The sequence below is a fragment of the Dasypus novemcinctus genome, chromosome 27, assembly GCF_030445035.2.
Source record: "Dasypus novemcinctus isolate mDasNov1 chromosome 27, mDasNov1.1.hap2, whole genome shotgun sequence".
Lineage (NCBI taxonomy): Eukaryota > Metazoa > Chordata > Mammalia > Cingulata > Dasypodidae > Dasypus > Dasypus novemcinctus.
Window position 1 is genome coordinate 29406660 of NC_080699.1, and position 14382 is coordinate 29421041.

Genomic DNA, 14382 nt, shown 5'->3' on the forward strand with positions numbered 1-14382 from the left:
GTTGTATATAATTTGCCCATGACTCATTATAATAGCTGAGGCTCTCAGTGCACCGCGTGGTTCTGTTTGCTCTTCAGGTTCCGCAGCCCCAGCTGAACCCGTTTTGTGCTCTGCTTAGCGTCTCCCACCCTCTGTGGCCACCTGCATAGGCTCAAGTATGTGGCTCCCAGGTCCTTGGCAAAGGTGCAGCGAGAAGCCCAGACCCTGGAGATTACCTTTTAGACCAGGGGAGGGCCTGCCCTGCCCTGCCCGGCACTGGGTTTCTTGCTCTTTCTTTCTCTCCTCGTTCCGCCCTTTAAACTCCAGTCTGGTGTTGGGTGTGAACGCCTTGTGCTTTGGTCATGGCTTTGCCCAATCATGAAAACCTGGAGCTCTAAGGGGACCTTAAATTCCAACTAACTGTGCTCTGCACATCCCCGGGGGGGGGTTCATTTGCTCTAGACGGGGGAGGCAGGAGAAGGAGGAGATGGCAAGCTTCCGAGTCCCTCGCCCCAGCTTTAGCTAGAGTGTGCCCGTGTTTTCTGGTTCCGCATGAAGGATTTCTGAGTAATGTTTCATTTGAACAAAGGGTTCAGTCCAACCCCTTTGTTCTACATGAGAGGAAACTGGCTCTCAGGGCGGTTAAGCGATTTGCCCAGCCTTGTGTGCTGTCACGGATAGAGCCAGGGCCAGAGGCTGTCTCTAGCCCCAGCCAGGTACCGTTTCCCTTTGCGTAGCCGCAGACCACTCTGTCCTGCATCTGCACATCCCGCCTACGTAGGTCTGTCGATTTGCTCATTTGTTCCGCGACTCTTTAATGTCCACCTTGCCTGACCCTGCCCGTGATCTTGCCCTTGAGGGGCCCTCTTCTGGAAGGCTTTTGTATCTATTATGGCGCTGGCGCAAGGGCGTCAGGGAGGGCGGCGTCTCGGGCACTCCCTGGAGCCCTCTGCACAGCTGGTGTCACGTCAGCCATTGGCGGGCCCATGGACCGCGATGGCGACGGCCTCTCCGTTCTCTCCACAGGCTCCACGCAGACACGGCATATCCCCGAGGATGCCCCCAGTGGTTTCCACCTGCAGAGTGTGTCCAAGCTGCTGCTGGTGATCAGCTGCGTGTAAGGGATTCCAGCTCCCTCACCGGCCGCCTTCCCTCTCCCACCCTCCAGGCCTACGGGGACCCACACTGTTGCCTCTGGTTTTTCTTCTCTGCCTTCTATTCTTTTCTCTCTACATGGTCGTTCCATCTGTTGATCTCTTTGCACCCTTTCCCCCATTTTATTCAGCATTTACTCTATGGTAGGCCTTTGAGATTGAAAAGAAAATGCCACAGTGCCCATGCCCTTCAGGAACTCCGTTTCAAGTGGGTGAGATGGACAGGAAACTCAGAATTACTAAGATGGAACAAATGCTAAAGTAGATTTGTTGCAGGGTGTTTAGGAGGTTGCACATCCTTTTGCCAGATGTGCAGTAGATCTGCTCTGTGGGCAGGCACGAGAAACTCATGGGGGCCACACTTTGGCAGAGGAACCAGAGAAAATCAATGACTCCGATCCAGGGCCAAGTGTGCACTTAAACTTTAACATAAATTATTTACAAAAATTGCCATAACATGGCTAAACATTAGGCTGGATAGCTGGCAGTGGAAGATGCCAGGCTAGGGAGAAAGGGAGTCAAGAGATAGGAAGGTAGAAGCCAGAGGCCTCGTGTCTCTGAAGCATAGGCCCATGCCATAGCCTGCTCAGGACTTTTCCAGATTATTTAAAGCAGGAAGCAGCTAGGTCATCTCCGAACAGGCAGCTCATCCCCTCCGTTCAGCTCACTACCTTGGCATCTCACCCCTTCCATGGACGGAGGGAGTCTGTGGGGCAAGCGGCACCCAGCGCTGGCTTTCTAAGGCCTGGCCGTCACTGAAAACGTTTTCAATGCAGCAGTGACCAGGGCACAGGCTCCCCCTCAGCAAACACCGAAGGAAGCCCAGGAGTGACATGGGCAGAAATGAATTGAAAGGAAGAACAGAAGGCTCACTCTGCTGGCAAGATGGCGAGCGGAGGAGAGAAGGAAGGCTGTAGACAGGGGGCTCGGGAGCTGGGAGGGGCGAATTGCAGCAGTCAGGGCATCTTCGTTGTCATCCTCAGAGGAGGGCGTGGCGCTGAGAGACACTAGTTGGTGAAGAGCGGTCAGCCATTGGGCTACTCACTAAGGAGGATGAATTACTGATTGGAGTGACCATAGACGACTGGCTCCTGAACAGAAATCTGGAACTTAGCAGGAAGTTGTCAGAAGAGCCACTCTGGGCTCCAGATGGCTGAGTCTGCATCCCTGTGGGTCATCCAGGTGGAGGGGACAAGCAGGCATTTGGTGACGTGGGCCCGGAGCTTGGGTGGGAAGTTCAGCCTGAAGTTGTGGGTTTAATTATTGGAGCCTTTATTAAGGTTCTCTAGGGAAACAGAGTCAACAGGAGATACCTGTCACTAGTATGAGATTTCTAAGATTCTCTCATGCAACCGTGGGGATGCACAAGGCCGCGTTCCACAGGGAGGCTGCAAACCAGGGGCTATGCTGAAAGTCCAACCAAGGTTCTTGATGAGTGTCTGGGAGACGTTGACTGTCTAAAGATGAGCTGGGAAATTCTCTCTGAATACTGAAATCCCTTCCCTTTTTAAGGCATTGGATAAAATGTCACTCGTTGCTGATGGCAATCTCCCTGGTTGATGTAAATGTGACCAACCATCTATGCAGTGAAGTCACCGGTGACTAAAGTCCATAAATGTCCTTGTATTACAACTAGCCCAGTGCTTGCTTGACCAAGCATCTGGGCACAGTTACCTGGCTGAGCTGACACATTAGCCTGACCATTGCAGAGCTTGAAAGCTCTGGTGCAAATGACATCACCCAAGGAGAGAAGGGAATGGGAGCAGGAAGGTGGCCAAGGACAGCCTCTGAGGCTGCGCTGCAGGAACGTGAGAGGGCCACTATTTTCTCAGCCTCTTTGTTTTTACAGCAGTTCTCCAATTTAAATAATGTACAGATCCCTGCTGGAGAGAAAACTCTATTTGCCTTCCCCGTCCAGCACTGACATCACCTATTTATTATTAAGACTTCAAATATGTATATGTAGCATAAGAGTAGATTTAAAATTCTTCTCATTCTAGCCTAAGAATCCAAGATGTTTTTTTAAAAATTAAATACAAAGCCAACCATCAAACCAGGAGAATTCACTTTGCACCCCATCGACTTCAAGTGATTCATGTTGGGTTTCGTAGGTGGACCACTGTCACCGCAGGTTAGCCCTGTGTCCACACTCTTGCTGCATTTTGACTGAGTTAAGTAGAGACAACCTGTTCACCTAAGCCATTTGTATAGAACGGCCTTAACCAGCTTTAACGTTTGGCTGGTTTAGGATAATCCGACCTTAGAATTGAACCACACAGGACGCAGGCAGCGGGCAAGCCGACCGCACGTCCGTGGAGTGCTGGGAGCAGGGGTTGCCGCGAGCCTGCCGTGGTGACTCAGCCCTCCTGCCACTTTTCCCCGTTTAGATGAGGTGGTTTCCTTGCTGATTCAGCACGGGCTGACTGGTGGGCACTCTGACCACCACTGTGTGCTTGTATGTGTAACGCTGGCCCTGTCAAAACTCAACCCAAAACGTAGCAATTCTTGCACAGAACCCAGAGACTCAAGAACGCTGCTGAGTTGCCCCGTGGGTTGGCGCAGGTCAGGGGTACAAACGACACAGGATTGCACACACACATATACAACACATGCACACACTTTAAAAGGCATTTTGGGAGCTTTTCTTTCTTTGCTGGCCTTTCTTCCATCCATTTGTTTTAAATCTTCCCATTTTTGTCAACTCCTTTTTTCCTTTGTGCGCCTCTGCCATCTTCTTTAATGGTAATAACCATCCCTGGTAGAAGGCCTCCTGTGTGAAGGAGGGCTGCATGCACTGATAACGTTCCTTAGAATCCACAAAGCTAGCCCACCTGGTAGGCGTTACTGTCCCTGTGGAGGAAACTGCGTTTTAGAGGAGTTAAAAAACTAGATCGGGAGTTAAGAAACGTTTCAGTGGTGGGTGAGCCAGGATGTGTACCCAGTTCCATGTGTCTCTGGAACCTCCCATCGCCTGTCTCTTCAGCTCTTCATCCCATGAACTTCTTTTGTAAAGTGCTCTTGGGCAGCCAGTGAGGCAGAGAGCCCTGGGGGCTCCGTTGCCTGCAGGGTCTTCCAGCCCCTGGGATATCCTTCACTCCCTGTGTCCAACCAGCTCTGGCCCAGACTCTCGGAGCCCTCACCTGGTCCTTGTGGCCCCTGCAGGACAGGGCGAGGTGCGGGGAGAATGAGACTCTGCAGCTTTAGGAAGTTCTGCTGACTCCTGTGAGGCATAAGCCAGGGGCTGAGCTGGGATCCCACTGGAATTTCTCCTGGAACCATCCTCAGTTGGATCCTAAAGTGGGGAGTGGGTGGGAGGAAGCTTACCAACATTTAGCACCTGTGAAACACTAAGCCTGGCTACAGCTGCGTCCTCCTGCAGGGTCTACTCACCCACCCATTGTATCTTTGCTTCTAGACTCTCTTTCTCGTAGACCCTTACCTTCATTCCTGATTTACCTTCAGTGTCCCCCTTGCCCACACTGGCCTGTTTCTAACCTCTGCCTCCTCCCATTTTTCTTCCTTGCTCCCATTAGGATCTGTTTCAGGTACTGGCTCTATGATTACTTCTTTCACCTCCTCATCTCTTCTCCTCTCCACCTGACCTCTCTTCCCTGGGCACCCAGCTCTTGGGTGACATTCATGTATCCTTCCTTTCCAATTCCTTCACCCGACATACCTCTCCATGGCTTTACCGCTGCATCCTGCACCTCCAGTGTAGAGGCTTCTCTCTCCCCGCCCCCCCCTCCCCCACCTTGCTCCTCCCTCTCTAGTCCCCTCCCTCCATCCCTTTGTATTATCCACTCACTGCAATGCTTCTGACAACCTGGCAGGCAGGGACAGCAGCCTCTGGGTGGGCGGGGCTCCCTGTTTCTCAGAGAGAGGATGCTTTCCTCAGATCACCCCTCAGAGCTTTGCCTGTCGCCCTGTGTCTCCCTTAGTCTGGTGCTGCTGGTCGTCCTAAACATGATGCTCTTCTACAAACTCTGGATGTTGGAATACACCACCCAGACCCTCACCGCCTGGCAGGGGCTGAGGCTCCAGGAGAGGTAACCCTGGCTTCTTCCCCCGGCCGCAGCTCCAGCCCGCCCTGTCTTGCCTCCCAGGCCTGCCCTGCGGCCCTGGCCCGGGGAGGGGGCAGCTGAGAGTCTGTCCCTCTAGTTTCAGTTTGCTTCGAATTTGGGGGGCTTGGGAACCGGCGAGCAGAAGACAAAGCACTCCAATGAGGCGCTCTGTCCTTCCGGAGTCTGGGAGCACAGGACAGTCTGCCGAGCCTAACGCCAACTGCTGGGTGCCCCTTCTTCTACCCCACAGGTTACCCCAATCTCAGACAGAATGGGCCCAGCTCTTAGAGTCCCAACAAAAGTACCACGATACTGAGCTCCAGAAATGGAGGGAGATCATCAAATCCTCGGTGATGCTTCTTGACCAGGTGAGACCCCTACCTTCTCTCCTTGCCCTAGTCTTCTGGAGAAGGAGCTCCTTCCCTGCGCTGAGAAGGACCACCATCTCCATCACTGCCTGTCAGCCCTCACCTTCCCATTCATCCTTCCCCCAGGGCGCCACAGGGTGCTCATTTTAAAGCTGTCTTTGAGTGGACACAAAACTTGGAATAATGAAACTTTACCCTGGATGTGCAGCTGGAAAGCTGTAGGTTAGGTGAAAAAAAGAACTGGTTTTGTTGTGGTAACACATATCCACCTGGCAGGCATTTAAACGGAGAGCCCCCCTTTTTACAGAGCTTCGTCTTCCCCGAGGCCATGTTTTCTAATTTCTTTTGATGATTACCGCCCCGCTCGCTGCCCTTAAAACACTCAACACGCAGGCTCACAGCTCCAGTGCCTTGCTCCTTTGTAGGGCACTGATTATCTGTATGGAAAGAAGGCTGTGCTGTCTTCATTTCATAACATCGTTGCACAACAGTTGCCTTTATTCCTCCAAACCAGATCCTGCTATGTAAGAAAATCCACTTGAGGCAAAACCAATAATTAACTTTGTTTTATCTGGGGAGGTGTCTTCCTACTTCCCCCACAAGAATTTAACATCTTATAAAAAGTGTTCCCACCTGGTGGCTATGATACCTTTGTAGGAGAATTAAGATGACCCGGGATTTGTCCCATTACAGTAAAATTCTCCTCCTAAGGAGGTGTCCTTGTGAGGTCTTGCAACCAGCCAAACCTGAGATGGAATTCTGATTTTACCATTAACAAGTTTTATGACCTTAAGAAGGGACTTAATGAGCTACAGTGTCTTTGTTTATAAAATGGGAATTATCCGCATTGCCAAATGGGATTGCTGCCAGAATGTGATGGCACTCATTAATGTTAAATCTGATTTCCCCTTTGGTCTTAGCCTTAAATTAAGGCGAGGGAGTCCTCCTGCAGCCATCAGGATCCAGGCTAGTGTGTTTAGAGTATCATGTTTAGCTTTGGAGCCATGTTTAAGGAGGGAACTTTAACCAGAGAGGACAAACAGCATATGAGGGGTTTGGAAACCCTGTCCTACCAAGAGTAATGGAAGGAATTAAAGGTAAACGCTTTAGAAGACTGAGGGAAGTGGATTTGGCTCAATTGATAGAGCATCCGCCTACCATATGGGAGGCCCAGGGTTCAAACCCAGGGCCTCCTGACCTGTGTGGAGCTGGCCCATGCACAGTGCTGATGCGCGCAAGGAGTGCCGTGCCACACGGGGGTGCTCCCTGCATAGGGGAGCCCCATGTGCAAGGAGTGCGCCCTGGCAAGGACAGCCGCCCCATGCGAAGAAAGTGCAGCCTGCCCAGTGCAGCACTGCATACATGGAGAGCTGACTCAGCAAGATGACGCAACAAAAAGAAACAGATTCCCAGTGCTGCTGACAAGAATGCAAGTGGGCACAGAAGAACATACAGCAAATGGACAAAGAAAGCAGACAACAAGGGGTGGGGGGTAGGGAAGGGGAGAGGAATAAATAAAAAATCTTAAAAAAAAAAAAAAAAGACTGAGGTGAGGGATGGTTACAAGATAGTCTTCAGACATTGAGGTCCACCAAACAGAAGAAGAGTTAGACTTACTGTAAAATTCCAGAGGACTAAACTGGAACTCAGGGCCAGAAGTCTCTCCCATTCTAGAATTCTCTTTCTGGGTAGACTCCTTAATTGGAGCTTGGAGGTCTCAGATTTATGTTGTGATAGACTACAAGTATTGAGATAGGTGTTGTTGTTTTTTTTCATTCCCTTTAAAAGTAGCTTTAAAGGTCATCAGTAGTGGACCCCTGATCCCTACTGAGTAGAGGCTGTAGAAGAACCAGAGAGAATTAAGTGGTAGATTAGGAAGGTTTTCAAAGTGCATAACCATTTACCCAAGAAATGCTAATTGTCTTGAGTTACCACAGCAGTTTACTTTGAGACAATATTTAAACATGTTATGGTATGACAGACCACTTCAGGATTCTACCACTGGAACTGTCCCTTTCAGACTTCCACGTGACCTAAAAATGTTAATGCATCCATTTTTTAAAAAGAGGCTTAGTTAATTCAGTGATGGGGGTACCAACTCAGATCCCCACTTGGCACCTTTGGGTGTATACAGGAGGGATAAGACACATGTCCAACCCCAACAAAAATGAAGTAAAGTGGTAAAAGATGCATGCAGTCAAGAGCTACAGTGTGTGCTATGGAGAATGATGGCTGTGAGCCAGAGAAAGTGTGGATATGTTCAGGGTCTTAACAGATGGAGAGGATTGGAATAGGCAAGAGCAAAGAATCTCAGACTGGGAGAACACTGTGGCAAAGTGTACAAAGATAAGAGTATGGTATACTCAGGATCAGTGGGAACACCAAATTGACTTGAGCAGTTCTGCAAAGTGAATGCTTTGAAAGACTCCTTAATTCAGTGATACCAGGGCCACGAATCATTGAGACACAGCAAGTCCTACCCCAGGGTTTCCTCGTGATAGCTTGGCCATCCCCTTGCTACTTGAGATTTTGCCCCTTGAAAGTCAGCCTTGTTCAGGGGGCCTTAGTTCTCTGGCAGGGCCTGCTGGGTGGAGAAGCCCACTCAAGGCACATACTGAGGGTTGGGTTGGGGGTCCCTGTCTTCCAGATGAAGGACTCACTCATCAACCTTCAGAATGGCATCAGGTCCCGTGACTACACATCAGAAAGTGAAGAGAAGAGGAACCGCTATCATTGACAAGGCAGGAACAGGGTGGCTGCAAGAGGCCTGTGCAATACATGTACATAGACCATATAAATATATATATATATATATAAATATATATATACAGAATATAAATATATATATTATATACAGATTTTAAAAAGAGATAATGCCTATGTACCAGGGAGAAGGAGCGGGACCATCTCCTGTGCTGGCTGGAGAAACGTTTTCCTTTGGTGGAGGGGCCGAGGAGGGCAGGGACCACCTCTCAGCTCCGACCTCCTCTGATTCCCCTCCCCCAATCCCCTGTTTCCTACCCTTTCCCTTGCTGGCCATTCTTGGCTCTTCGAAGGGAAATGTTGTTGAGCCAAAGTTATGCCTGTGAAGACCCTGGAGTCTTGAAAAGAAGTCTCAAGGGGGCATTGCTAAGGTGCTTCATTCCCTAATCCTCTTTTGATTCGTTTCCAAAATAAAGGATCATCTTTTCTGCCTGTGCTTCCTCAAATGTTCTTTTGAACAAGGAAGCCTCAAGGGCAGAAGGAGCCTAAGGTAAGCTCTGCCATATGAAGCCACTCGCTTTATATGGACCATGGACAAGAGCCAGGTAGAGAGGACTGTTGGGAAGGCGAGGAAGGCTGCATGTGTAGGGCTGGGCTTTGTACCTGCAGGCTCCTGAGGACTTGTGTTTTCAAAGGTGTTCTCCTCAATCACCCCCCCCCCGCATCTTCCTTTAACCTATACAGGGTTTAGACCCAGTCAGGGCTGGGAATTTCTTACTTTCCCACTCTCTTTCTCTCTGGTCTTTACCCAGGCTGGATCTGGGTAAAGTGTCACTTTTTAGTGCCTAAAGTCCTTTTGTCTCTGTGCCCTAAGAGCACATTGGTTATTAGCCAGGGTGGAACATTTTTGGTCTTGTTAAACCTCTTCTGGTGGTGACTAAGCAAGTCAGGTCTGTGGCTCTCATTCCTTCCCTTTGAGCTGCCAGTGTGATTGCCAAGACAAATCAGGGAGTCCCAGGTCCCCCAGGATTTGGGAAGGTGAAGGCCCTAACAACGTATGGACTGTGCATCTGACCAGAGAACACTGTGTGAGCGATCTGAACAGTGAGCACTGAAGTCCACATCACCCAGTTGGGTGCTGGCATCATTTATTCTCACTGGAGAACCAACTTTAGTCAGGGGAGACTCCCTTTGAGATACTTTGCACGTGGAAGAAGATTGGGCAAAAGTACAAAGGTACATGTGTTCTGGGCAGGAGAAGACCAGATGGAGTGTCTGCCCCAAGGGCACCATCCCAGTTCTCCAGTACTCAACCTTGGGGTTCTAGTAAGGGAAGGAAAGATGGCTTTGGTCTCTGGAACCAGAGGCGTATAAGATCATTAAGGAGTAGAAAGAAATTGATTTAGAAGAGTGAATCATCAAGGGCCTTTCAGGGTTGATCCATGAGGACCTGGGCATTTTTCTGATCTTGTGGGGGCCCTTCTGGGCAGGTTCTCATCCTTTCTACACTAAGCTCTTTTTTCTCCATATAATGGTCAACGGAGCCTTGCCAGCCCCAGGAAGAATTCACGGGAGGTTCTTGATCAGGAAAGGATCATAGCCAATTTGGCAAGGAGAGCTCTCCAAGCTTGCTTGCTCTTCTCCTGTGCCCTCTGGATGCAAGGGGCAGAAGGAACGTCCCAGACCATCATCATGCACTGATTTACCCGAAAATATCAAGTTGTGTTCTTTTGTTGGAGTTCATCTGATCATCCCACTTTGGCCATTGAAGAAAAATTTTCAGCTTTCAATCTACCTGAGAATATGGCCTTGGTATTGCCCTGTAGGCAGGATGAGAAGACAGCAAGAGCCATGTCCACGATGTCCCCTTGGGGAGTAGGATGAGAAGCCTCCAGACAGCCATTTAGAATTGATATCCCTCTCCTAGGAAATGCACTGTGAGGACGTTGAATTAAATGCAACCTGCAAAGGGTGCACATGCCCAGAGGCCAGGTGGTTCCTGTTCAGTCCTCTGCCTGGACCGATAGACACTGGTGAGGGTGGAGGCCTGGGCCCTGCGCAGGAGCAGTGCAGATGTGTTAGAAACTCCCCCCTTGGAGTAGTCAGAAGCCAAAGAGATTCCTAGAAAGTTTTGAAAGAAAAAATTGGAAATTCTCTAATTTATTCCAGACATAACCATTTATTTAAATTGTTAAATTTTACAGGGCCCATGGTGGGACTTTGGGGGTGGCTTCAGAAAGGTTCCTTGCTGGGAGTAAAGGGATAGCAGTAGACCTGGCTAACAGAGGCTTTTTCTGCTTTAGCTTTATCTCTCAGGACCATTCAGAGGAGGAGGAGGTGGTGGTGGTGGTTGGGGGGGTGGGGCACTTTGTGAGTCAGAGGAACTCTGTTTTCTGGGGATTTGAAGCCAGGAGACAATGAACACATAGAGGGAATATTTCTCAATCCACTCCATTTCTAAGAATCAGAGATCTCTTGTGGGCTTGCTCTGCTCCATTAATTTTTTGACTCTCAAGCCAGAAGAAAACTAATAACTGTTCACTCCCAGACAAAAGCTTTCTCCCCTTATTCAATAACCTATGAAAGAGAAGGGGGCTCACCCTTGCAGATAAAGTCTGGGAGTGAAACAAAGGGCATTGTGAATCATAACTTGGCCAGTAGCCCAGGCTAGTAGATGTCTGCAAGGCAACATCAAAACCACCAATCCTTTTGTTATTTCTTCCAGCTAGAGCTTTTCCCCCCTCTATTGTTCAGGTTAGAACTCTGGGGTCACACGTGAGTCTTTTTGCGAGGATTCATGTGGTAATACATTTAAGAGCTTGCCCTCGCTTTCAAAGAATTTGCAGTTTCTGACTAGGTGAATACCAGCTGTAGGGTCAAACTACAGCTTACAGTAGAGGAATTGCAAAGATGGACCTGAGAGAAGCTAATCATGCAGGCAACTCTCCCTCCTTCCCTGCTGCCTCCTTGGAACAATGGAGTAACACCCTAGGCTGGTAAGATCAGCAACTTGAAGCTCTCTGTAAGAGCACTGAGTTGCGCCTATCCAATTGACTAATTCTGTGGCCCTAGACAAGTCACTGCCCCTCTCTGGGCTTCAGGATTCACATCTGTAATGGAGAGAGTTGGGGTTAGGTTATCTCTAAGGTAGGTTCTGTCTTTGGCATTGTCTTGAGGAGTCTAACCCAGAGACTGGCAAGGATGGGCTTTCTCAGATTTAGAAGATACCCTACCAGGAAGGAACAAGCCTTCTGGGCTAGAGTCTCTGATATTTAGATGAATGTCAGGACAGTATCTGGGTTCCCAGGAAATCTAAGGTAGTTAAACTTCTTTACAGGCTAGGAGGACTAGGGAAGCCCAGTTAGAGAGAGAGGCAAGAGACAGAGACCAGGCTTGCTGTCTTGGCTCAGTATTAACCTAAGAGGGTGTTTCTTTCTTCTTTGACCAAGTCTTTGGGCAGGGACCCTTCTTTGGACTTTCTCTAAGCTAAGGAGAAGGAGGTAAATGGCAAGAAGGGCCCCATCTTAGATCCAGCCATCTTCTGTGCTGGACTATGAAGTCTTTCATCTATCCATCTTTCCTCTTTGCTAAAGGACACAGTGGAAGAGAAGTCTTTCTGGTTCTAGCACTTCTCTATTGGCTCAGACAAACCCCATTAGGGGTTGGGTTGAAGTGTGAAGCTTTGGCTGGAGTCCTTAGAGTTCCTTAGAGCACTGACACCAAGAGCCTGGGGACACAAGGAGGAGCTGGAGGACTCTGGAAGACCCAGAGCCTTCAAGAGGAAGGCTTTGCTTTCTCCCCATACCCCATCCCTCCTCCCCGAGCTTAGACTGTGCATAGTACATTCCAAAGGCAGCATCTCTAGGCAGAGATTATGGAGAAAGGACCAAGAGAAGAAACTTTCTGGACTGTGTGTGGTCCCAGAAGGGTCCTTTCTGTGCCATACCGTGCCACTTTAGCCCTGAGGGCAGCCAAGCCAGCCCTAACTCTCCAGGCTCCTGAGAAGAAATCGCACTCTTCTGTCTTCCCCCAGCTGGCCGGGCAGTGGTCTCCCTCTCTCCATTCCCTACCCCACTGCCCACTCCAGTAGGAAACTGGAGGACCTTTCTTCCTCTCTCCCCTCCCCCACCCCTTGTCTCTAGGCTCTGGGACAATCATCCATTCTCTCCTTGACATCTTGACCTTTATCCCCAACTCCCAGTGGGCGGGCCCCACTTGCCTCCACCTCTGTTTTCTTCCAGAAGATGTGTTTTGGGTCTGAGAGGAGCGTTTTTCTGGAAGACCATCATTTAACACCCCTGCTTTCCCCACGTGGAGGCAGGAATTTGCACACGGTGTAGAGAGCTCCCCTCCCCACCTCTCTGCCCAGCCTTGTTACCTCACACCTGCTCCAGTCACAGCTGCGATGGCCCAGCCAACTCCCTGTTTTGGTGTTAAGTGTGACAGCTCAGGGGTCTTGGGCATTGTTTTCTGTTGTGACGCGAGGTCTGCAGCAGGCTGGGAGCCGGGATCGGAGCCTTGGCTGCTGGTGAGAAGCACCTTGCCTGCCAAGAGGAGCTGACGCCAGATGATCTCCCTGACATGTGAAGGCTTAAGGAACATTGCCATCTCTGCCCTTTGGCCCTCCCTGCTTCTCTCAACATGAGATGCTTTGAAGAAGCAAAATGGCAGCCTCTGCTCCAGGCAAGACAGCTGGCTCTGTCTGGGGAGTTGGCTCTGCGCTTGGGTGGCACGTGCAAAGATTGCACAATAAAAACAACCATTTTTGCCAACAATAGTGTGTGGCTTCCCACGTTTCCCTATCCTGCATTCTGGGGCCAGACCACTCTCTGCATGGACCAGACCGTCTTCCCAAACCCATGGTGCTCCTCCCCCCCAACTCAACCTAGACTCTAAGGTGGGAAGGGAAGGGTCAGAGGCTGTAGTGGCCCCTGGATAGTCCTGACATGGGGTGGAGTGGGGTGAGAAAGAGGGAAGAGCCCCAACCCATGCATTGGGCCATATCTGGGAAAGAACACAGGTTGATAGCAGTCGAGTTGTCTGGCCATCTGTATTTGGATGTATAACTGTACTTTGCCTGGCGCTGTGCGCAAGGTCTGAAAACTTACTGCTAGTACCTAGAAACATACAAGGCGATCCAGCCAAATCTTAATGTAAAGTAGCTAGAGCCATGGAAGTACAGTATGAATTAAAAGAAAAAAAAAGTATTGAACTACAAATAATAAGTGATGTGCGTCTTTATTGCTTGATTCTTTAGTGCCCATTGTCCCAAGTGCTGCTTGTCTTCCCAGATGTGATCACAGTAAGTCCTGAGAGTATGTGTGTTTATACACACTTACACACATATGAACAGACATCTACCCAATGTCCACCTTCCCAGGGAAGGACGGCAGCCTGATCAAGTAGAATGCATAAGTATTGGAATCAGACTTGAGTCCAAATCACAGCATCACTATTTATTGGCTCTGAGACCTTGGACCTCATCCATTACTCCACACCTCAAGTGTTTTAGAGATAATATTTATAAATATGTCTTTATTTCTTAGTATAGTGGCTAGTACTATACTAAGATAATTTTTAAAATTGCTTTCAGTCTCAATCAGTACCATGGTTATTATAGGAGATTGTTGCGGAATGTGAATCAAGGTGACAATTTCTTGTTGAACTTTTCCCTTTTGGGGCCTTGGCATTTCCAGGAAGATGGACACTGGGAGTCAGCCTTGCCTTATTGCCCTATATTACCTGAACTGACAGAGCCGGGAGCTGGTTTGGCCTCACCCCTCTTTAGGTTTTCCTTGCATTTAGCTCCTGCCACTTGGTTAGGAAACATACTTGACATCAGATGGGTGAATGGAACATGTCACTCGTTTGCTCGTAGCCTTTTTTTTTTTTTAAATAAGTTTGACATTGAGTTCTAGTCACATACCGTACAGTCTATCCCAAGTGTATAATCAACGGCTTTTAGTATAATCACAACCTCATGGCCTTTTGATTTGGTGTGTCACATCTCTAGTATATGCTTGATTATAGCCTATTAAATGTATCTTTCATTCCATGGGTATATATCCACTGATTGTGGGTTCAGAAATTCCTGGAGACTGAGATGGCAGGTGGGAA

The 14382-nt window shown here is 49.2% G+C and overlaps 1 protein-coding gene across 8 annotated transcripts in view; it reads left to right on the top strand.

The window, feature by feature from the left end:
* The window catches only part of GRAMD1B (GRAM domain containing 1B), a 200836-nt gene that overhangs the window by 165269 nt on the left and 21185 nt on the right, over positions 1 to 14382 (top strand). For 7 of the 8 annotated variants that reach the window (XM_071212384.1, XM_012525562.4, XM_058289427.2 and 4 more), the window contains 4 exons: positions 1006 to 1096; positions 5072 to 5179; positions 5445 to 5562; positions 8210 to 13484. In XM_071212384.1, the coding sequence (XP_071068485.1) occupies positions 1006 to 1096; positions 5072 to 5179; positions 5445 to 5562; positions 8210 to 8299 (407 nt within the window). In that variant the 3' untranslated portion in view covers positions 8300 to 13484. Of the gene's footprint in view, positions 1 to 1005; positions 1097 to 5071; positions 5180 to 5444; positions 5563 to 8209; positions 13485 to 13522; positions 13568 to 14382 lie in introns of those variants that run through there. The other variant, XM_071212386.1, reaches the window with a different exon arrangement.